Raw genomic sequence first — 22,345 nt, 5'->3', positions numbered from 1 at the left:
TGAGTTAAGATCATAAATCTAAGCGTTTATTAATACAGCCCCGTAAAATGCAAAGTAGAAATACTTGACACTTGTGTGTGTGTGCGTGTGTTAATTATTTTTACAAATATTCCATTTAGACTACATTAGTATATTCATGTTATTATTTTTTGCATTTGTCACCTGTTACATGGCTAATTTCTTTTTTAAGGCGGTGTTAAAAACACCCACAAGATGGCGCTGCTGATACAAAACAAGAATGGCAAAAGAAGAAAAAAGATAAAGCCAAGAGTGATTTTTCTTTATAAAGCAGGTGGATGTTGACAACATACAAAAGGCTTAGAAAATAAACGCACACACACACACACACGCACACTAAAATGTGAGCAACACAATGTGAACCTATGATAAACATAACATATCTTAAGGTGCTTCAACGATAGTCAGTGTCAAAAAATAAAATAAAAATCCTTTGTGTGAAGTCACAGCTAAAATGCAGTTTTAAATATATTACGAACTCCCCTTAGAGGAAAACCTGCAAATTTATGTAATCATTATAACTCAACTAACAGCCTACAATCCATGACATCTTGTCTTATTTTGCACACTAGAGAAAAGTCGACAAAAAACAAAAAAAACCAAATCGCTTTAAAAACTAAAACTTTCATAATTTCAGATTGTTAAAAATGTGTTGCGTATGAAGATTTTTTTTTTTTTTAAATATTCATCATCACTGTAATCTTTCCAAAGTGGGCTCGGTTACATTATTGAATAATCGCAAATAAAGCAAAAATTATGCTACAATCATCCCTTAGTGTTGGAGCGCTAATAAATACAAAAACTGAAAAGGTGACAAGCCCTCTGATACTGACATGCGTTCTTCTTCTGAGGTGAAATCCGACAAACAAACACAAATTGGTTAAAGTGCATAAACACTAGCGGTGACGGTAACAGATGACATTTGCACATGTAACATAGCACATAATTCATCATTGAATGTCTTTGGGGTGCGAAACAAAAAGTAATAATGCGTGATGCAGCACATACACAAAATAAGCATTTTTTGTCAACATTTTTCGGCTTGTCCGTGACCCTAAAAACAAGCGTACAAAGAGTTAAAAACAACCAAAAATTGTACTAAAGAGGTCTTCTGTTGAAGATGGCTAGTGAGAGCTGCGTCGCCATACACACGCACACATTCACACGCTTCTGTGCTGAGGAGGGCGGGGCGAGGAATCATTCATGGGATCTGGTTCACGTAGTTTCCTGGGAAGGTTCCGAACAACTTGCTTCGACGAGACGTCCCTTTGTAAACAATTAAGAACAATAAAATGTGAAAAGCATGCTTTAAACATGACCTAAAATCAACATTTTTAAATGGCAAGTGTCATGACTAGGGTGCCATTTTAGTTCAAAATTGTGGGTTCACAATGTCATCTAGTGGCAATTTATTTACATAAAAACACTAAAAAGAAAACAACAACAAACGTTACAATGTGCTCATTGTACTTCGCTGGTGCCAATTCCTTTAAAATTAGTACTAGGAACACTGTGTTTTTTTCCCCCCATCAAACTTTTTATTAACAGAAATTAGAGTTTGTCCGCGTGTGAGGTCACATCAATTTGTCACGAAGAGGTGTCAAAATGAATCGACATCTCATCGATGAACAAACCAATCGGCAATTATTTTAATCATCAAGTAATTGTTCAGAGCCATTGTTTCATTCAAAATAATCCAAATCAATCTGATTTCAGCGTCTCAACAGTAATTATTCTCTGATTTCGGGTGCACCTTTTGTGTTCAATCAAAATAAGACAGTTTCAAACAACTGCTTTTACTTTGGAAAACAATGACTAAAACAGCAACTAAATCAGTTTCCAAAAGGTTGATGAGTACATCAATCCTGATGGTGTGATATTTGGAGGGCTGATCTTTTTGTTGTTATCGCTGAACAGTACCGAATAAACAACATTACAACACAACTTTAATAATTAGACAGTAAGATGGGGAAAAAAAATGGTTTTGCAAAACACTTTAATGCCAAATCAAATTTGATCAGATTATTCAGTTTATCAATTGAATAATCTATTCTAAAAATATTAGACAGTTACAGCCTTAAATTTGCGCAAGGATGATATTTAGGCTAATAGGCTAGCTAGCACTGGTTGAGCTTAATGTGAATGTGGTTGCATATGGAACATAGCTTCATGGTTGTGTACATTCTGCACGGTGGCGGTACTTTCGGATCCTCTTCGTTTTGAGTTCTTTCTTGCATAATTTAATATGATACAATGTATATAATAATAATTAAAAAAAATCACCTTGTGTGTCTTTGCTTACCAACAAACCATCCGTCATCACACTTCTCCAACACGTCAACAATGTCCCCCTCCCTCAGCTCCAGCTCATCTTCGTTGCGTGGCGTGTAGTTATACACGGCCTGGAAGCTACGTTGCAAACAAATGTCACTCGGTCATTACCCTCTTTAGTCAGCACATAATTCGCTTACTAATGTCAAAATGACAACAAAATAATGGTGTGAAAACATGACTTACGGGTCCCCTCCTCCATGGAGCGCTTCTTGGACTAATCGCTGAAAAAGAACGAAAATGTGTTAGAAAACTTCGTTAAAGTAGTATTTTGTTCACAGACCATAAGTGTCTTCCAGGAATATTTTTAGAGGGGGTGGGTGAAACATCATATAACATAAGTGAACATGACATAACATAGCATGGCACCTGTAAAGATGATGTATACAGAGGACTTAGTTAAAAAAAATATGTTGACTCAAACAGTTGAGGACTCCATCCATCCATCCATTTTCTAAGCCGTTTCTCCTCACTAGGGTCGCGGAGTTGCTGGAGCCTATCCCAGCTGACTTCGGGCAGTAGGCGGGGGACACCCAGAACTGGTTGCCAGCAAGCAGGGCACACAACGATGAACAACCACTCTCACTCACACTCACAACGAGGGCCAATTTATAATGTCCCATTAACCAACCATCATGTCTTAGGGATATGGGAGGAAATCAGAGCAGCAGAAGAAACTGCCAGAGACAAATTCCCAGTCTGTTTTACATAGTTGGCCAATAAAGATGATTCTGATTCTGAAAACCCACGCAGGCACGAGGAGAACATGCAAACTCCACACAGGAAGGCCGGAGCCAGCAAATCATAATTTGGAAATCTTTTTTTATTCATGTTAAATATATTGTAAAGTTAGATACATATTAGGGCTGTCAAATGATTAAATGTTTACATTTATACATGCATGTGTCCGCAAGGGCTAAAAGATTTTAGGAGTAAATTGTATTGCAATTTATTTTTTTTTGACAGATATTACGATTTCTTTTTTTATTTGAGTTTTTCTTCACAATGGATAGTTAGATTTACAAACATGACAGAAAATGCCATTGTACAATTAAAAACAATAAAAGCTATTATTATAAAACTGCAAGTGCAGGAAAAACGTTTGTGAGGGAGGCAGAAATTTTGTTTAAAGTTGTTCAAAATGATTCAAGTAAGGCAAGACCTACTGCACTACTTGCCGTATTATTTTGTGTTTGAGTAATTCTGGAAATGAAAATTCATTTTGAAACCCCAAAATGTTTTATATATATATATATATATATATATATATATATATATATATATATATATATATATATATATAGACAAATATACATACATATATACATGTATATACATATATACAAAATATTTTAACTCAGTAAAATATTTCAACTCAATTAACTCAGTTTGAATTACTTCAAAAATAATTTGCATACTTTGCAAATATTGCGCCATATTAGCTGTACATCTTTATCAAGTCTCAGAACAAAACACTGTGTTCTAGTTACCACTGGGCCTTGCAAACCAAAACTGCATGAGTGTGGCAGTTTTGAGAAATGTTTTGAAGAAAAATGCCTGGAAAGATGTGTCCATTTAGATCGTATTTAAGAATCAAATAAAGCTATTAGAACAGTCTTTGAATTAAATATAATTCATATTTGGTGATTTTGCATCAATTCCAGGATATTATTCAAGTAAGTATCTGTTACAAGATCCGCAAATTAATCATGGATTTTTTTGTGATTAATTAGTTAAAAAAATTAATCACTTGAGAACATGAATATATATATATATATATATATATATTAGGGCTGGGCGATTAACCGAAAATTTACCGTTACCGAAATTTATTAGAATGACCGACATCATTTTGCCCATGTCGGTAAATTCGGTGTCTAAAAAAAAAATGAAAAAGGAAAGTCTTTTCTGTCTGCGGCAATGTTCATGCCTCTTTAAGTCTGCTCCAGCGCATGTAGTCACGTGACTCAGGCGCTGTAGAAGAATGTAAACACAAGACGCGTTCGTAGCTGGCGATTCAAATTCAGAAGCGGCTGACACGGCTAAAGACGAAGTAACGTTAGTTGAAATTGGTCTTGTCGCGCTTGTCCCAAAAAGAAATTCGACATCTGTCGTTTGGAAATGTTTTGGGTTCCATAAAGACGATGTTTGAGCAAAAGAACATGAACTACAAAGTGCGTCGTAAGCACCTGAAACAGCGCGTCCAACCTTTTCTTTTTCACCACCCACAACACAACCATGCTGTTGACTTGGAGCTTGTGCTAAAAGTTCAAAGTGAGGAGCAAGGTTGGACAAGTAACAACAGCCCATAACGGAGGCGACACCATACGAGAGAACGTCTCAGAGGTGGACGCGATAGCCGAGCACATAGCTAAAGATAGAGCTCCAGAAGTTACAGTGGAGCGCACAGGATTTAAACGCCTCAGGAACGTAGCCGACAAGAGGTACGAAAATATTTGCCGCAAACAGCACTTCCCGATATGGACAACATCGGGACGGGAGCGGAGACATGTCGAGCATTTTGCATCCACATCCGACTTGTGGTCGAGTCGCAACATGCATCCCTGTTTGAGCCTGAAATGTGCAGTACATAGACGACAAGTGGCGACTGCGCACCGGAGTACTCGAGACGGCACATTTTACTGATGAAGCACACGCGTTTGTTTGGCACTGGCATTCCATTGATTTTTTTTTTTTCATTTTATTTAGCATTTTGTTTACAGGCGACTAGTGCCTTTGCACATGGCATTATTTATATTGTTTACAAGATACCTTTACACAAATCTAAGCATTTGCAAATGGCATTACACCATCTCGGCACAATCTATTTGCAGGAAAAGATTTTGTGAGAGGTACCCTTTTTTTCCTGTTCTTTGTGACATTGTTCAAGTCATGCAAAGAAAGCTATTTTGAATGTTTATTCAAATGATTTTTGTACTTCTATTTTTCATTGAAAGTAATGTGTACCAGTTGGTCAATAAAAAAAAGCAGTTAATATGCATTTTCTGCATTTATTTTGATTTTGGTCCTCAGGGGGAATTTATCGTGCATTTATTGTTATCGAGGTAAAATTGCCCAATTTATCGCGATATTGATTTTAGGTCATATCGCCCAGCCCTAATATATATATATATATATAAATAAATAAATAAATATAAATATATATATATAAATAAATAAATATATATATAAGTATATATATATATATATATATATTTGGGTGTGTGTGTAATAAGTAATACAACAAAGTCATAGTAATGTATATTATTAGTGTATATTAGAGCAATATAAACAATGTTATTGGGATTTTCTCTCCATAAAGAACCAAAATTTTCTTTATACTTTGTACTAACAACAAACGGTATCATTCCATTTTATAAGAATGCAGGCCTCTTCTTGGACTCGTATTAAGAAACCTTTACATATGCAGAGGCTAATAATTTATTAGCAAGTATCTACTTGAAAGAAATAATTCTTGTTTGGTTCACTTATTTGAACATGTGTGTTAGCTAAGTGGTTTGAGATTCCTTCCTGAAACGTGCTTTAAAGCAACCTTCTGCAACAGTTCCAGTGAGCAGAGTTCACCAAGAGACAAAGACGTGTCCCCCTACCCTTCGACCTCTAGTGGGCCTCCGAGACAAGATGGGGCTACGAGGCGGCTTTCCACCCACGACAGGATCCTGCTCGGTGGGCAAAGAAAGAAGGCAAAATGTATATTTTGGTTTCTACAGCAACCAACACCAAGCCACTGGCAGTTATGTCGAGCACACGCAAAGCCAAACGCTAGCATGCTAAAGGCCGACACCGAAAACATCACGATGCAACCACCATCTGCGCAAGCTATGTTCCCTAACCACAAAGTCATTTCTGTTAATGGACAAAGTACGTTAGTGTGCACGTCACACAATACAAATTCATACTGCAAATATTATGACAAGGTACTTCCACACTGCACGGTGGACTTTTTCATGACCACAATACATGCTGCTTGTAGGAAATTGTTCACTTCAAATATACTAAATGAATGATTTAACACTACATTATGATATATTTAATGGGGAAGTAATGAAAAAAAAACATGTATATAATTAAATATATAAAAAATGCATTTCTACAAATTTAGACCTTACACCCAGAAATACCTTTATTTATTCATGTGTAGGAAAACCATATAACCCCACCCCCAATATTATTTAGTGATATTTTTTAAATGGTTTAACAAATAATGTTATGTATGTTAATTGTGGAAAATGTAATATTATATTATTTGAAAATACCAACAAGGAACATGATTGTCACAACTACTATTATTTCAGAATAGTCATAGGACAATGATTAAAATATTAAATACATTGTTTATTATTAGAAAAACGTAAGGCCTTTCCCCAAATATACTCTACAGTTATTTATTGGAAAAATAATGAAGTAAAAGGACCATACTATTTTATATGATCAAAAATGCATAACTACCTTCTCCATAGTGAGCAATTATCATTACAAATTAATCTCACGATATATTTTTAAAATACAAACATTAACTACATCTTTTAATATTTGACAAATATATTTGCACAAAGGCAAGGCACTCTACAGTCAGTAAATCCTGTAAAGAGCAACTTAATGAGGTCCATCCGATGAACTCATGAATCCATTCCTCATTCCCAAACGAGCAGCAACAACTGTTAGAATTCATTCCTAGCAACACGCAGACTCCAGTTTACCTTCAATTTGGGGGACTTACGGCCCGGGTAGGGCACCGTGGGGGGAGAGCGGCGGGAGGTGAGGAGCGGGGGAGAGGTGGAGGAGGGCGATGTGGCGGAGTGAGGGGGAGTCAGTGGCTCTGGCGAGTGGAGGGGGGACACGGAGGGGGAGGGCGAGACAGGGGGCGATGTGGAGAAGATGGGCAGCGGTGGGGGCCGTGCGGGGGCCAGGAAAGACGGGGGAGAGTTCAAGAGTGACGGTGAGGAGGGTGACGAGGGCCCGGTGGGGGGAGAGGGTGAGCTAGTGGGGGGACAGACGTCTGCCTAGTGGGGGGGCAATGACACACAATACTTGAGCACACAACTTCAATTGAATTGAAATATTAATGGCTGAGGTGACATAGAGGAAAATATTGAAACATTTCCTTTGCCTTTATTATTTATCACTATAATTTTCATTAATCAGTATAAATTTAGATTTTTTTTAAATTCTTCCTATTGGTTATATTGATCGTTAGAATAGATATCATTTTTAAAACTAATAACGGTAACTACTATATTAGAAAATAATTTTATTGTTAATATTTAGAAAAATACATATTGATATTTTTCTATTTTACGATACAATATTGTCTATACACACATATATACATATATATGCTATATATATATATATATATATATATATATATATATATATATATATATATATATATATATATATATATATATATGCTATATATATATGCTATATATATATATGTTATATATATATATATATATATATAAATATATATATATTCTTTTTTCCCTTCATCATGAATTTTAGAATTTTAAAAAATGCAATATAATAATATATAATATTCAGGATTTAATAAAAAAAAAGATTAATTTTTATTATTATTGTAATTTACAATTATCTAATTTTTTTAGAAAGTCTCACTTCAAATAGACACCTGGTCCTCTGCGTTATTATACGATACGAGGAATACAACCGTTTCTCACACATATGTCATAGTTAACATTTTCAGTCCATTATTTTTACTTTGGTCAACACAGATTTCTGAATAACAAATTAAAATGTTAAGTTCATTTTAAGAAAACAGGGAGAAGTGTTAAGAATGACAGCTTGCCATTTAGTGCGTAGAAATAACGTGAAAAACAGAATTGTAGTGCGAAGCCACTATTCGCATATACATTTGGAACAAAATGTGTCATTGAAATGTAAAACTCAATGTGATATGCAACATTCAACATGACAAATATTTTCCTCCATGTCTAATCTAAGGTCCGGCAGCTTTTTAAAACTTAAACTGTGTTTCCACCTTGCAGTACAGCTCAGTACAAGCCTTCTTAGATTAAAGCTAGAAGAACAATGTGAAGTGGCAAATAACGTGGGAGTTAGCGAATGACAGTGATCAGGATAGCGGGCTGTCAGTTGTGGCTGTAGCAACTCGCATTAGGATGTGGTTATGTACCTGTTTAATTTGTAATAAAAAGTGAAAATGAAATTTAAAAAAAAAAGGTGTAGATCACCTCACATAGCTTGTTTTTCTAATGTCCTAAATGTTGTGGAAAAATAAGTTAAAGGAATAAGTTAAAAAAATGCAACATCATAATATATAATATTCAGGATTTAATGAAAAAAAAGGATTCGATTTTATTATTATTGTAATTTACAATTATTTAAATTTTTTAGAAAGTCTCACTTCAAATAGACGCCTGGTCCTCTGCGTTATTATACGAGACGGGGAATACAACCGTTTCTCACATATATCATAGTTTTATATATGATATATAAAATGTTTCCTGTACATGAATACAAATTCCGATGATACGCTAAATATGATTCAAGCCAGAGAAGCACAACTCTGATAAATTAATCTAAGAAACTTAACTTTAATTATCTGTATATATTGTATTTGATAATGGACATAGGAATTGACTTTTTTTTCTTAATTTCACAAGTTACAACATGCACATTGTTAAAACGCGGTAATACGCTCCCTAAAACCAGAGTGCTTTCTTTCTGGCGCCCCTTGGCAGCGTGTTTCCGCAAGGACATTATTGCCACGAGGCACTGAAGAGTGGCGTTATATTGTTTTTCTAAGTCGCAACTCTGTAGGTCTTCAATTCTTGTACCAACTCCTCCATTAACACTGAGGTTGGTACCCAAAAGTGGATCATTTTAAAACAGGGACCTTGAAAGAGCAAACTGTACTGCCTGGTGGAAACAGGGGATTTAAAAGAAAAGTCACAAATGCTCTACCTGTGTACTGAGTCTCCCTGTAAAAACCTCCTCCTCATCCTCTCGAGCCTCCTCATCTACTTCTTCCTGAATAAATAACTCAATAAACACCTTCCCTCTTGTTGATGGAGGCCTCTGAGACTCAACCGGGGCTTCGTTCAGGACGTGGTCTGTGACACATTTGTGTTCTGCTGATTTATTTGCTTTGGGTTTTGCTTTTGGCGGAGATTCGTGAAACGGGGGTTTAGTCGTGAAACACACCGATCGAGCCGGGTCATCCAGAATTACAGACAGCAGCTCATCGCAAGGTTCTGCGACACGGAGTTGAACGTCAAATTGGCTAGGTGACGTGAGGGGCTCTGATACCGCTCTCTGCAACTCACTCGGCTTCTCCACGCGCAACGGGTCACCCACACTACGCATGCAAGAAGCGGCCAGTGGACCTAAATCAGCAGAGGGATACTTGGGCGAGGCGGGGAGAGGTTCGTTGAGAGACGGCGCAAATTGACCAGGGAGAGGGGGTGGCGTGGGGGGGAAGGCCGTGGCCGAGAGGGAGCGAGGAGGAGGGGCGTCCACGGTGAGGGACAGCCACTCGTGGGTGACCGCCCGCAGGTCATGCCTGGTCAGCAGTGAAGATGGGTGGTCGTGGGCAGGGGTGGGGGACGGAGGCGGTAGATGAGAGAAAGGCTTTATGAAGGGAAGTAGAAGAGAGTGAAGTAAACAGAAAGGTACACAGTGCATTTGAGTGTGTGTATGCCCATTTTTAGAATGAATGTAGTTTAACATGTTTTTCAGACTAGAAGTCATTCTGCTGTATCGGTTGCACCAGTCAAAAAAAAGACATCATGAATAAGAAAAAAAAAAAACTACTATTTTAGGAGACATTTATTTTATAAACACACTTGTAAATATGCTCAGAGTGCGCACTACTTCACTCCGACATTTCGGAAACTCAAGAGCATTCTTCAAACAGTTCAAACACGAGCTGCTGATTGGTTTATCAAATAGGCTGCTTTCATGAATTAATGAGAGGGTAACGCTACTCAGCCTCTCATCATAATGTTTGGGCAATTAGAGACTGGTTAATTACTAGCCTATTTCGCAAAAAAAAAACCCAGTGAATGCTAAATAAATATATAAAAACATTAAAAGATGAAAAACGTGCACAATGAAGATATAAACTTAATTTCCAAATGTTGAACACGGACATTTGATCCTGAAAATAACCTTGATCCGGACAATCTCTTCTACAGAAATAATAATTCTGGTTGCAACCAATGATCAATTTAAGGTAAATGCATGTAAAAAGAAAAATCTGCTATATATATATATATATATATATATATATATATATATATATATATATATATATATATATATATATATACACCGTTTGACGTGCTGCATCAAAGGGCGCAACACCAGTTGAGGGTGCTATTTCCGTATTTAATGCATATACTAGGCGCACCGCACGACAAGGCGCGAGCTCGCACTAGCTCAGCTCGCGGCTAGCTGTAGCCAGCTCACAAGGATTCAATCCCTTAAGGGATCGCTGCTAGAGGTATCACCCCAAGTCAATGGCAGATGTCCTTAAACAATAAGGAATCACTGCCAATAACACTAACTCTAACCAATAAGAGGTGTCATGGCAATTTGTCTACTAGACAACGTCAGGGGAGGGACTCCACTGGGCACCACACTCCTGAGAGTCACGGTTTCAAATCAAAACCAAAAAAACTCAGCATACAAGCAAACAATGCAACAAAGAAATAAGATTAACACAAAACATGTATCTCTCATGCCATCTACATACCTAAAAGAAATAAAAATAACACAAAAATATTATAGCAATGGCTTCTTGAGAGCCACTCAGACTCAGCCAATCACATGGCTGTTTAGAGAGATGTGCATGTTGTGCTTTGGGCTTTTTGCAGTCTGTTGTCTAAAACCTGGGACGTTTCTTGCTTGCAATAACATAAATGATAAGACAGACTACAACATTGTGGACAGCTGCCCTTTTGTCCAGCTTTCACCTACACCATCACCCAAACACCATAGTCACATAATGTATAAGTCACGGTCAATTAGAAGCATAGATGACTCAGACTTTGACCAGCAGGGTGTGCTAACATGCACTCCGTACAGCCCAATGAGTAAAAGAGTTGATGGTCGAGAGTGATGCTCAGTCCATATAATGGGCGCGTCGATTTACAAGGCGCCTCGTTTGTTTTGGGGAAGATTTGGGACTTTAAAGTGCGCCCTATGGTCCGGAAAATACTGTATATATTAGGGCTGTCAAAATTAAAGCATTAACTCAGGTGATTAATCCAAAATTTCAGTTAAATTAGAACAGTCTTTGAATTAAATATACTTCATATTGGGTGATTTTGCATCAATTCCAAGATATTATTCAAGTAAATATCTGTTTCAAGCTTCGCAAAAAATTGTAGTTGAAAAATGTGAATAATCATGGAATTCTTTGTGATTAATTAATTTAAAAAAATTAATCACTTGACAGCACTAATATATATATATATATATATATACACATATATATATATATATATATACACATATATATATATATATATATATATATATATATATATATATATATATATATATATATATATATATATATATATATATATATATATATGTATATATTTATATATATATATATATAGAAAAATATATATAATTTATTTATTTATTTTTGTTCAATATTTATTTTAAAAAAAAATTATGGTCACTCCCACTCCGGCAAAATCTTCGTTAGCTCCTTGAGAGCTGTTGTTTTGATCACGTGGGGCATTGAGGCTGATATTAATCAATGAAATAATTATGTAATTAGGTAATGTCTCACTAATACTCTGACTACTTGCCGTTTTACATTCTTTTGGCAGTTGGCAAATTGATGGCACATTACCACCACCTTCTGGCCACTAGCAATAATGCAACCAAAGTATTTGCCAACTGCCATAAGAATGGGGATTTTGGGGGCCAGATCAAGCTAATTCTAATATTAACAAATCTCACCATAGTATGAGTGGCAGGACCAGCCAAACAATGAATAAAAGTGCAATTTCTAGTCCAAAAAATGAGGTCATATGTTTGGGTAGTATTATAATACTGAAGGATTCAATCAGTGATAAATGCCTCTACTGCAATACAGTGGAACCTCTAAATGTGATTCTAATTCTCACCTTGCTCCTTTTCACACAAAAAAAAAATAATAAAAACGAAAGAGTTCCAGGACAAGTGGAATAGAAAAGGGTTGGATGGATGATACTTTTTTGCAACAGAGAAGCTGTCATCATTGTTTCCAGTTGACAGGTCCATTGTACACTTCTGCTACCAAGTCAGAAGGGATAGGCTCCAGGGACTTGCAAACCAAATGAGGTTGAGCACTATAGAAAATGGATGGATTTGGATGGATGGATAATATCTTATCACGTCAGCGTAACTTGATATACAATTGACTGGTGACTAGGATGATAAAAGTTTGGAATTTACATTATAGTTTTCATTTCATTTTGACTTTGACTTTGCCAGACAATCGCAGGGCACACAAAGACGAACAACCATCCATGTTCACACTCATACCTAGGGCCAATTAAGAGTGTTCAATCAAACTGCCATGCATGTTTTTGGAATATAGGAGGAAACCCACACAGGCACGGGGAAAACATGCAAATTCCACACAGCGAGCCGAGCGAGCGCTAGCGCGAGCTGAGCTAGCGCAGGCTGAGCTAGCGCGAGCTCGCGCCTTGTAATGCAGCGCGCCTAGTATATGCATTAAATATGGAAATAGCACCCTCAACTAGTGTTGCGCCCTTTGATGCAGCGCGTCTTATGACCGTAAAATACGGTAGTTTCAATTCCTTACATTTTTGTTTTTTTCAAAACAACTTCATTTTAGTTCATCCATCATCCATTATGTGTACCGCTTCTCCTTCTCCGCGCGGGTGCTGGAGCCTATCCCAGCTATCTTAGAGCAGTAGGCGGGGTACACCCTAAACTGGTTGCCAGCCAATCACAGGGCACATCATTTTAGTTTAGTTTTGATTAATTTTAGTTGTCTATATAAGGAGTATTGCTTCACATTTCTTACTATTTTGGGAAAAAGAAGTGCACAAAAGATTTGTCTAATTTCCCACTTGATGGGTGGCCCTAACATGACAACAAAAGTGAAGTAAAAAACAAAAATATGTGAAACATTACATTAATCCCAAGTCAAATGTCAGTAGCGTAATTTTCCCAAATATTCTTTTTTTACGTATCCAACTTGGGACTTTAGAGGTTCCATTGTAAATTTGCCAACGCCGCTTCCCCTCTCTCCTGGTGTTGTGATGACATTCCCTTACCTTGATGGGTGTGGAGCTGGGTGTCCTGTTGCCATGATATCCATGGTGGAGGTGGTGGGCAGAGGTTTTGGAGGGCGAGCGCTTGAGCAGGTCCACATAGGCTACGGGAAAGATGCCTTGTTTGGTTGTGTCGGGGATCTTGCCCTCGTACCAGTTCTGGTCCACCTGTCGGATCACGATCACCCTTTCGCCCTGTACCAGACACAAACACACATATAATGGAGTAACAATCACCAACAAGCCTTATGAGGACAAGAGGGGTAGGAAATGATTGAATGGATGTTATCGGATCGCATAAGAGTAGCAAGAGGGGTGTCTCTCTAAAACTCAGCTGGGATAGGCTCCAGCATAGAAAATGGACGGAAAGTATTTTATCGCATCATACTGGATGTGACCTTTGAAAACTTGGGAAATAGCTCTGAGTGCTATTGACTGATGACCAGTCAATTGTGTACAACACTTTGGTTGCCAAAAGTCAGCTGGGACAGACTCCAACTCACCCGTGAACCAAATGAGAACAATCGGTTTAGAAAATAGACGGCATTGATGCATCGAATGAGTTTTTAATGTGACCCACTGGCATGCAGTCCAGGGTGTACACAATCTACCTTTCTGAGAGACAACTCCACATTTGTGTCAGCGTTGAAGTTGTAGCGAGCCACAGCCTCGCCGATCTCCCTGACGTGGGCAGGTGGAGGCGGGCGGCTGGGCTGCACCTTCTCTGAAGAGGCCATCTTCTAGAGACACAGAATTAAGACGCCATATAACGCCACACATACAATATGTCATTTCTGCTAGCTGTAAGCTAGTCGTACACCCACCTCCACGTAAGATATAGGAAATATCCCCACGCGACCTCGGTGCTCGCCTTCGTACCAGTTGCTATCGATCTGCCTTATGATGTTCACGGCATCACCTTTTTTGAACGTCAGCTCCCTGTAATGTTGTCAGGTTATTACAAGCGGAGTTTACTAATTGGAGGCCATGCAGCGCATGAATAGCAAAGCCACGGTCAAAGCCATTCAGGTATGATAGTGGGATGCGAATAACTCCGGCATAAAAATTCCATGTAAAGTTTAATGGAGTGAACGGCCATTTGCTGACGTGTAGGTTTTAGGCGTTCATGCTTCGTACTGTACTCACTTAGCCGTCTGCGCCTTAAAGTTGTAAATAGCTCGGGCAGGCTGCTTCTGATGGAGGAGAGAGAACAGAATAAGTTGTGTCATCTGTTTATGTGATACCTAGAGGGAATAAAAGTGGGAGACAGAAGAAAAGCAGCGAGTATTACCAGAAATAAACAACAAAACAATGCAACCAATAATGCTAATATTAACTGAGCTGTTTGTTGTTAATTGGGGGCACGATCAACAGGTCTTACCTCTCTGTCAGGTGTGGCTCTTCGACTCTGGGGAGTGTGTCGACCGTCCGTGGTGGAATAACTCCTGGGCGCATCCTGGTCTGTGATTGGCAGGAGACAAGAGGGCAAACGAAGTTAGCACAGTCGGAATAACAATGACAATAGGGACAACAATGGGGCATGCTCACAATACGGCTGATGTCATTCCAGAAAGTACTTAAAGGCATGAAAATGAATGACGGGGGGTTCCAATATTTGACAAAGACAGTTTGGAGACAATAAAATTAAACACGGGGGCAAACATTTTAAATGATTGGTGACTCTTCAAAAAGACATTACAAACAGATGGGCATGAATTGCACGACACACAGATTAATACAGTAACCCCCGACTAAATAGCGAAAAACCGCAAGTCAGTGACAGACCCCTATTTTTTTTTAATTTGCCTTTACCAATAGTTTAAACATCCAGCGAGGCCACCCTGAACCACTACAAACGACCCAGACTAAACTTAGTTCCTCTCAACATACAGAGATGTTAGTCTTTCAGTCAATATGTATCACGTCGACATACTTTCAGTGAATTTTTGAATAGCAAACTGCAGGCAGGGGTTTACTGTATTCTGTAAATTCCCATATATAAAAAAGCTCAGTTGTTGGGATAAAATGCTTTCAACAGCTGTAACATGAGAATTTACAATGGAAAGACATCATGTGATCAAGGTGGCAAATAGGACAACGAGCAAATGATATAACGGCGTCATCTCCACCTGAATAAAAAACACCATTCTCATTGCCATGTTCCTCCCCGTAATCATTATAGTTGGTGGCGTCCAAATGGCGTCCGTAACAGGCACTGACTGGCGACTGGAGCCGGGGAGAATGCAAATGCACCGTGGCTGGATCGCCCCCGTACGAGGTGTACCCGTCCGGGTTGACCTCGTGCCAACACCTCCTCCTTCCTGGCAACGAAGAGCTTCTTTCAGGCACGCTGGGCAGCAGCTCGGAGAGTATTCTTCTCAGGATGCTGTCATCGGGGGTCTTGGCGCCCCGGTGTCCCCGCTCGGCTTGGATGTGTTCGTAGATGTCCCTCAGGGCTGCGTCCAGCGCTTCGTAGATGGCCTGCTTGGATTTTGGTCTGCTTCCGCGACTGTGACCGCCGCCGATGCCCTTTTTCTTGTGGAAAGGCACTGGGCTGACCAGGTAGGCCAGCTTGGACATGGATTGTTGGGACTCTGAGCTCTGGACCATGGAGCGGCTGCTGCGACTCAGCGGCGGATGTCTATGAGGGTCTTGGCGGGCCCGCTGTCGCTCGTGGCGGAGCATGGTGGTGAAGCGTGTGTAAGAAGCCGGGCAGCGACCTTTGCAAGAGCTAATGAGGTGTCTATGTTGGTAGCCCTGGCTTTGACCAACACTCTGGTGACCAGGGTGATGGTGGTGATGGCGGAGGTGGTGGTGCAATGTGGCGGAGCCGTACAGGCTCTCCGAGGACGTCAGCGAGCAGTGATCAAAGTCGCTCTCGCTACAAAACGAAGAGCCCTCCACCTGGATGAAGTCGCTGAGGTCTGAGGCGATAGCATCCTGCTCGCTATCAGAGTAGTCAGCTTGCGGCACCCGTGGGACGGGAGGAGCCAGGTAGGAGGCTCCACGGTTGGGCTCCGGCCCCACACGAGGCTGGCCCTCAGGCGGGCTACGAGGTTGAAGCGAGTGGTCCGAGGCAGCGGGTGGCGGTCTATTGCCACTGTCGTCCTCCTCCAGGAGCGACTCAATGGAGAAACGGCGTTTTGGAAAACTAGGGGTGCCGCCGCCACTGCTCGCCCGAGACGACGAACCACCTGGCGTGGTCGCGCCTGACGCCATCTCGGTTTCTCCCAAATTGGGCATGGATTTGGATTTCTCAATGAGACTCTCAAAGGCAGAGATGCGGCTGGGCACAGTGTCGCGTGGCACTTCCAAGCTGCCAGAGGGTGCCCAGGGAGAAAGGCGGTGCAGGTGCAGATGTGGCTGTTTCTCCAGTTCCAGGATGCGGGCGCGAACCGAACGGATCACCTCGGACGGGATCAGGTGGGCCCTGTCGATGTGGTGCATCTTGCGGTAGAGCTTGAGAAAGCCCGGAGAGTCATGTGGCAGCCGACGGCGGAGGCGAGGCGCTGTGCCCACGGACCCATTGGAGTCCGTGTGGCCGCACAGCAACGAGCCGGCGCTTTCCGAGCGGCAGGCGCGCCGTCGGCTTGCATTGTCGCCCAGCAAGTCGTCGCAGCTACGAGACCGGAGTTTGCTGCTCGGCGGTGGTGGTGCTGAAGCCTCCTCGCATGAGGACGCCGGCGCCTCGTTTGGGCATCGGAGGGGAAGGGGGTGCAGGGACGAGTGCCGGCAAGGACCCGGAGAGGTCAAAGTGTTTGAATACATGATGCATGCGGCCCCACCTTCGTTTTTTTAATTTATTTTTTTTAAGATGTCCCACAAGAGAGCAGCATGGTGGGAGAGAAGAAGAAGCAGGAAAGCATGTTAAGCAGTCATAGTGAGCAAGAAAGGATGGGAGGAAGGGAGAAGGAGGGAAAGCATCCACAATTGAAACACATGAGAGACAAACTGGGAGTCATTCCAAGTTCATACCTTTGGGGCGTGAGGGTGAGGACGGCGAGGAGCGAACGACGGGCTTCTTGAGGGCACTGCTGGCGGACCTGCTAGTGTCGGACGCCTGGGGTGACGTTGCTGCTCGGCTAGCGTATGGCACAGTGTTCGCCTGGGAGCCCGCAGGCTCTGACTTCCTTCTTTTTCTGTAGTCGCTAGCAGCGCTGAAACATGGCGGTCAGTAATGACAACAAAGTCCTGAATGCATGAATGAAATGAAATATGAATGCACAAGTATTGAGACAAACTACACATTCAAGATGGGAACATGGAAGCACAAGGCAATGAACGGGCACTCACAGCCCCCAATTTCGTGGCCAATCTTTATAATGTAACATCACCAATCTAAGATAGTCTCGGCTCATTGGAAGTCATTAAGGCAAATTCTCTAGGAGTTTGTTTCAGTATGTTTCCCTGAATTTACCCAAAATTATTTGTTCAAACCAAAATGGCCCACATAAAGTTAAATTTCAAACATGGCTCCTTGAGACTTGTTTTTATGAATCCCTAAATGACAGATGTGCTCGCCAAATTTTGTTTTGATTGGTGAATCCCCCGGCCCCCTAAAACAGATCCATATTGGGCACCTCTATAAATGTGCCATGATTTTTTTAAGTGCTGTCCTGGTGGAGTCAATGAGTTGTTAGAGTTTAGTGTTTTCTAACAAGTCATCAAACTAACCAAACAAATTTAATGATGCAAAGTGAAACTGCCATTATGCATTAATGGTATTTGTTTATTTTTTTTGGAGACAATACTTTTTTTTTTAAAGTCTACTCGTAATAGAAATACATACCAATGGCTGTGTTACAATGTAAGAGTGGATTTGAGGGCAGCATTTTTATGAAACAGTATTGTCCCCAATCGTTGCTGCCGGGCCAAATCTTCCTATGCCCAAATTTGGTGAATTTTAATTGTCACATATTGGCTTAAGCGATTTTTACAAATTTTCCCCAGAAAACACGAAAAACTGAACCATACAATGTCCTGATTATACTATATTTGTTAATATTTTCATTTCAGGGGTAGAAATGAATATTTTCAAATAAGAATGCAGCTGATTCTAGAAGATATGACATGTTTAAGGGCAATAAAATCACTTTTGTCAAAATATAATTGAGGCCATTGTTTTAGAGTGTCACTGTATTTTTCCACAAATCAGAACAAATTTGTTTGTCCACACATTGTTATACTATTTTTAAAATTTTTGACCAACCTAAAGTTTTGAAAATGGATTGCGCTATTATGTGATGGAATGTCAAATGTTGGATGGCGTTACAAGGATTTCGCACTGAAGCATAATGTATTTGCAAAAAAAAAAAAAAAAAAATCTGACTTCCTGAGTCTTTTCAGTTAGTTCAGTTCAGACATTTTACGACTCTAGTCTTGATGGATGAGGGTACAAAATTTCATGTGGCAAAGCATAACTGGCTCAGTGGGCATAATTTTTATGAAACAGTTTGGAATGTTTTCTTTTCACAGTACAACATTGACTTGTTGGCATTCTTTTTTGTGCTCATTTAAAAAGCCACACGTGAGGTTTCTATTGAGAGCGACTCCACCTATTCATCACGTCTTATTACTGCTCACTGAGGCGAGTGTTAATAATCATGGCGAAGGAATGAGAGGACATGGGAAGAATGGAGCGAGTAGAATAAGAGGTTAAGGACAGACTCAATATGGTCATTTTGGTAAAAAATAGCAAGGAAGATATGTAACTCATTGTCTTGAGTCACACGAGCAAATAACTGCTGATAATCACACCGAAATGTCAGCAAAAAGGGGAGCAATACCAAGGACAAGAGCACAGCTCTCAATCAGAGCGTGGAGCGGTGATGTTGACAAGATGGGGGGGAGGGGCAAGATAGAGGGGGGCGGGGGGAACAAAAATAAAAGAAACACAGGGGTTACCTCGTGGGTCTTTCAGGGGTCTTGTCGGCAGGAGTCACCAACAGGGTCGCCTGGAAGACAGAAGAAGAAAAGAGAAAAAAAAGGGAAGAGAAAAATAAGACGGTCTGAAAAAAGGTGGAACAAAAGGTGGCTGGAGTGACTCCCGATTGCACTGTAGCCAGCTCGGGCCTCTGGATGTGTCACAGTAAAAAGTCTCCCCCTAGCCACTCTTGGCATAACAGAGATGATCGTTCCACGTGGTGCACCTTTGCAAAAACAAAGCACTGCTTGAGCTCTGTCGGGCTGCTCTGGGGCATGAAGGTGAATTAGCAAAAGAGCTAAGAATGGTGTTGGGGGGGAAAGTGGTAGGGGGTCGGGGGTCATATGTTGCCTCAGAAACATGGACTGGATCAGATGGAATGGACCTAAACATGGAGGTATCATTCAACACTGCCATGAACTATAAACAAAGGTAACTAGTGGTGTTTCCACTGTGTCTTTTTTTTTTACAGTAATAACACATATACACATTCACTTGCATCCATTATTATTATTATTATTATTTTCCTCATGAGGTTTGTGGGCATAAAGTCTATCCCCAGCTGTCTTTGGACAGTAACTTAACACAAATTATTATGTTGTTTATTTCATACATAAAACATTTGCTGACCATTACTGCGCTTCACGTCCACATTTATACCCAGAATTTTGATTTATTCATGTACGCACCAATTTATTCTTGTAGCCGTAATCAAGCGGCTCTGTTACTTAATTAGAACACTGATCATGATGACTGATGACGAGTTTTCGGCTCAGAAGCCCCTGTTCACGTTACATTACTGCACCACTACATTAGTCACATACGTCATTTACCTCGATGCGCTGGCGAGCAGAGACGTCTGGATTATAATCGAGTCGTTTTTTAGGAGGCTTGAACGCCAGGGATGTGCGTGGGAGGCAGGAGGAGGAAGAGGAGGAAGGTGAAGATGAGGTGAGGAGGAGAAACAGCGGTGGCATCATAGGGAGTGGAAGAAAAGAATGGAAAAACGTGGAGAAGAGTGACACCCATTAGAGTAGTCGGATATTTATGCATGAATTAATCTCTAAATCACAAACGCATTTACACACCGAATGGTCACTTCCTTAGGGACGCACAAGCAACTTAATGACACCCGATATCAGAGATGTTTGAAAAATGATGCTTTTACAAAAGACAATTCTCACTTTTGATTGTCACTAAATAGGATAACCAAATAGTTACGAATATGGCTCTCAGTCTTACAGCAAACGAATATGGCTCTCAGTCATACAGCAAAACACAGTATAACATATATCTGTTGTAGTACTGTTTATGGTTTATTTTTGGACAACTTTGAATTTGAAATATTTTTAATTAGTTTTTGTTTTATTTTTTTCATTGTTGAATGCTTTGGTGAACAATTTGTCATGTCATGTCATTATCCACACCGCTTATCCTGTACAGGGTGCTAAAGCCTATCCCAGCTGACTACGGGCGAAAGGCGCACTACACCCTGAACTGGTCGCCAGCCAGTCACAGGGTCGACATAGACACCGTCACTGAGTGGGAACTGAACCCACGCTGCCCGCACACAACTCGGGCGAGTGTACCACTACATCATCAGTGACCCTGAACAATTTGTGTATTTACAATGTCTATTACATCATATCATAGGAAAATGGCATAATACCAATTTAATAATTATTTATTAAATTATACATGTAAATATCCCCCAAAATAATATAATTGTCATTATTTTCATTTAAAGCAATTATTATAATTTTTATTTTTTTTAAATATACTGTATTTATTAGTGTAATGCACTTTCCATTCATTGTACTTTTTACTGCATCAAAATCAACACCTTTTCATTCTTCTGATTGGATGGAAGGATCACATGTTTCACCTGCCTTATGAGCATTATAGATGGGGTACATTTACAGTGACCAAAGTTTCCTTGGCCTATAAATTGGAGTTATTGCCTCTGTAAAAGGCGCTCTTGGATTGGATATAACTATAGAAGTGACCAGAGTGTGCAAACGAAAACACGCACAAACAAAAGTGTTCATGCAGTGTGAGTTATGTCAGAAAAAGAAAAAAAGGCTTGAGTCTAATACAGTGCAGTGCATAAAGATTGCGTCAGAATTGTACCACATGCTTCCTCCAGCAGAGGGCGTTAAAGCTGTTAAAGCTTGTACAGAATAAAGCCTTCCTATATGAACTAACAAGCAAATGAATAGGAATAAGTAAATGCACACAATCGTTTATCATTGTTTCTCTGCGCTTCTGTGGACCATTTTGTATCGTACCTTACACACAGAAGAGCGATACAAGGAAAACATGCGAGGCAATGTTTGTATTTCCATTATTTGTGACATTCATATTTATTACACCGCAGATCTGTTCTGGTTGTCCGCTATTCCCTTTCACACTGTCACCTTCCTTTGATACCTCCTCTAAAGCCGTCATCCCTTTATACCTTGCACCCACAACCATTGCTAGCCAAAAGCCAGTTTTGACCGGTATTGCAAAAGGGGCTTAAACTCTTTCCATTTCAATTATTTGTTATGGGAATCGTTTTGTTGTTGTTGTTCAACCTCACACGCCTGCACTGGCATTCCGCTATTCCCTTTCACACAGTTGCTAAGTCGTCTCTTATTCTACCGCCCAAGGCAGAATACTGCTGGGTTGTATTCGTCATCTAGATTTTCAGATTTCACACAAACAAATGACAGAAAGTTTTGATCGGCAATGTAAAAGGGCCTACAAACTCGAGAATGGA

General features: G+C 40.1%; 2 protein-coding genes across 10 annotated transcripts in view; both read right to left on the bottom strand.

Moving 5' to 3' along the window:
• The window catches only part of sorbs2a (sorbin and SH3 domain containing 2a), a 60,173-nt gene continuing 37,828 nt past the window's right edge, over nt 1-22,345 (bottom strand). For 5 of the 9 annotated variants that reach the window (XM_088302011.1, XM_088302013.1, XM_088302012.1 and 2 more), the window contains 12 exons: nt 20,418-20,474; nt 19,566-19,615; nt 17,637-17,818; nt 15,791-17,446; nt 15,043-15,122; nt 14,808-14,905; nt 14,486-14,600; nt 14,273-14,401; nt 13,665-13,856; nt 2,536-2,573; nt 2,321-2,427; nt 1-1,284 (listed from right to left, as the gene is read on the bottom strand). In XM_088302011.1, coding sequence (XP_088158137.1) covers nt 1,220-1,284; nt 2,321-2,427; nt 2,536-2,573; nt 13,665-13,856; nt 14,273-14,401; nt 14,486-14,600; nt 14,808-14,905; nt 15,043-15,122; nt 15,791-17,446; nt 17,637-17,818; nt 19,566-19,615; nt 20,418-20,474 — 2,769 coding nt within the window. In that variant the 3' untranslated portion in view covers nt 1-1,219. The remainder of the gene's footprint in view (nt 1,285-2,320; nt 2,428-2,535; nt 2,574-13,664; nt 13,857-14,272; nt 14,402-14,485; nt 14,601-14,807; nt 14,906-15,042; nt 15,123-15,790; nt 17,447-17,636; nt 17,819-19,565; nt 19,616-20,417; nt 20,475-22,345) is intronic. The other 4 variants (XM_088302007.1, XM_088302010.1, XM_088302005.1 and 1 more) reach the window with 3 other exon arrangements.
• On the bottom strand, nt 8,054-10,537 carry LOC148331881 (uncharacterized). The gene has a single exon (XM_088302016.1). It carries the CDS (start codon nt 10,102-10,104, stop codon nt 9,304-9,306), a length of 801 nt encoding a protein of 266 aa, XP_088158142.1. The 5' UTR covers nt 10,105-10,537; the 3' UTR covers nt 8,054-9,303.

The sequence above is a fragment of the Idiotropiscis lumnitzeri genome, chromosome 8 (assembly GCF_059441095.1).
Source record: "Idiotropiscis lumnitzeri isolate Australia: NSW breed Sydney's pygmy pipehorse chromosome 8, RoL_Ilum_1.0, whole genome shotgun sequence".
Classification (NCBI taxonomy): domain Eukaryota; kingdom Metazoa; phylum Chordata; class Actinopteri; order Syngnathiformes; family Syngnathidae; genus Idiotropiscis; species Idiotropiscis lumnitzeri.
The sequence above is the reverse complement of the archived record's forward strand: the minus strand, read 5'-3'. Positions and strand labels throughout refer to the sequence as shown.

Coding starts and splice junctions, on each gene's coding strand:
- LOC148331881 (XM_088302016.1), bottom strand. CDS start 10,104: ATGACTTCTAGTCTGAAAAACATGTTAAACTACATTCATTCTAAAAAT.